The sequence below is a fragment of the Empidonax traillii genome, unplaced genomic scaffold (assembly GCF_003031625.1).
Source record: "Empidonax traillii isolate 1590-97213 ecotype Southwest subspecies unplaced genomic scaffold, ASM303162v1 scaffold626:size867168, whole genome shotgun sequence".
Lineage (NCBI taxonomy): Eukaryota > Metazoa > Chordata > Aves > Passeriformes > Tyrannidae > Empidonax > Empidonax traillii.
The window spans coordinates 320,702-322,845 of NW_020955819.1; the positions used below are offsets into that span (position 1 = coordinate 320,702).

Here is a 2,144-nt window from a genome sequence, read left to right on the forward strand (position 1 = left end):
TGTTCAAAGATTAAAGATTAAACATTAAAAAATTAAACTTCTGTCTTAAAGGTAAATATAGCACATACTGTTAGAGAGCTTTCTTTATTTACCTTCTCAAGTGCTTGTTTTGCAGCAGCTTGTTTTGCAGCAGCTAGAGTTGGTCCAGTGCCCTTTCCATATAACCGACCACTAATTGTACAGCTACAACAAAATCTGTCGAATACAAGAGGGAATCAACTTTTGTATACCATATGACAAGTCTTGATTTAATGATTTTAAACACTATAGTGAATTGATATCATAAAATGGAAATATGAAATAGACATCTTCAGGACAGTGTTCCCAATATACATTTAATCTAATTGATAATGGTAGACAATTAATTTGATGTGCCTTTAAGATAACTCACTCTTAGAGTGTGATTATTTAGCACTTTTTAAAGCTGAGCTTCTCAAAGCAATATATCATACACACTCTCTATCACAGATATCTGCAGTTTAGGTTTTAACATGGCTCATTTTGCTGCATAAGAGAGGAGGAACCTTCCAGCAGATATTATCAAGAGAGTTAAACTATGTAGATATTCTTTATCATCTTACACCTGTCATTAACTGGAACATTTCTACAGCAATACATACACCAACAGGTTCCTTGGCACTTGATTCCTAGAAGTCTCCAAGACACACACACACAGAGGTCCACAAAGTTGCCAGAGCTACAACCAAGAAAACTAATGATTTTCAGCACTGACTACCGTTTTGTCATCATGCGATCTCTTCTCCCAGCTAAACAAACTCGATCCTCTTAACCTCTCCTCCTATGGCATATGCTCCAACTCCTTAACCACCTTAATGGCCCTACACTGGATTCTCTCCAGACTACCTCTGAATTTTTATTTCTAAAGATTTAGCTAACATGACTGAAGATAATTAATGGTAGCATTAGTAAATGCAACAAAGTATTAGAAGGAAGTAGGAACACAAAGTACATCTTACATGGGAGCATGGTCATCTCCAATACGAGTTCTTTCAGGATAATCGACGTGTAGCCGTTCCCTTTGTGAAACGGTATTTAGTTGGCTGACATAGTCTCTGTCTGGTTCAGGTGATGAGGTTCTTTGAGTTGTTGCTAATGCTGCAGCATCCATACTTGAAGAACTCTGCAGCTATAAACCAGACAAAATAGGTAACCTAAAAACTTCAACTTAATGGTGATGGCCAGTCTCTTCGCGAACGAAGAACCGGGGAAGGTCTTTACACCTTCCAGCCTGCGCATTGGATTTTTTAGGTGAGACACAGTGCGCGCGGAACTGAGCCCACCCTTTAATCCTGAGGTTCATCTGCCGGGGCCAAGCACGCTTGGACGGTGGCAGCGAGGTCCTCAGGACGTAGATGGATTGCCTTACGGGCTAACGAGCTCCATCTGCCCGGGGAGGGGCCCCGACCGGGAATCGAACCGGGGTCTCTGCAGTGACAGTGCAGTGTCTTTTCCCCTAGACCACCGGGGGCTCCCTCAACTTAATAAACACATTAAGATAAACACTGCCCAAATCTAATATAGCTGCAAGGTTTCTCAGCTTTTCAAAATACTCATAAGAAATTCCAGGTTGGCATTTATGGAGTCCCTTGTGGCCAAGGACAAACATCCCAACCCTACAATATTACTATTTGAAAGAAATGTAAATCCAGTTTTCCAAGTACTACACCCATGTCTTTAACAGCCTTTCACCGTGTCTCTCACCGTGCCACCTCTTTTAGGGAAATATAGGGTATGAGCTGTGAAGAAGGGGTGGCATCAGGATGTTGCTGATGCTGCCATTTAGGCAGGGTTGCAAGTGCTCCTGTGCACGTACAAGAGGAGAAGGCAGGACTTTCAGCTGTCTCACGATTAAGCAGCATTATTAATATATTAACAAACATACCACAATTATGTTAATGATGGTGACACAATAAAAACCATATGGAAACAGGCAAGGAAAAATTTAGCTCAAAAAGTGCTAAGAAGCATTCAGAGTCAAAAAGAAAAGAATGGTTATCACAAAACACTAGGCAGAAAATTGGGGAGCAAAATTCAAACCTAAACTTAATCAAGGATGGAGTATATAACTAGCTAAAACAAAAAAATATAATGACAAGGAAATAAGGATGAATCAAAGCAAGCGA

The 2,144-nt window shown here is 40.4% G+C and overlaps 1 protein-coding gene across 1 annotated transcript in view; it reads right to left on the bottom strand.

The window, feature by feature from the left end:
- EIF2AK2 (eukaryotic translation initiation factor 2 alpha kinase 2) overlaps positions 1 to 2,144 on the bottom strand; it is a 21,085-nt gene that overhangs the window by 13,851 nt on the left and 5,090 nt on the right. The window contains exons 3-4 of the mRNA XM_027898851.1: positions 978 to 1,141; positions 93 to 195 (exon numbers count right to left, since the gene is read on the bottom strand). Coding sequence (XP_027754652.1) covers positions 93 to 195; positions 978 to 1,141 — 267 coding nt within the window. The remainder of the gene's footprint in view (positions 1 to 92; positions 196 to 977; positions 1,142 to 2,144) is intronic.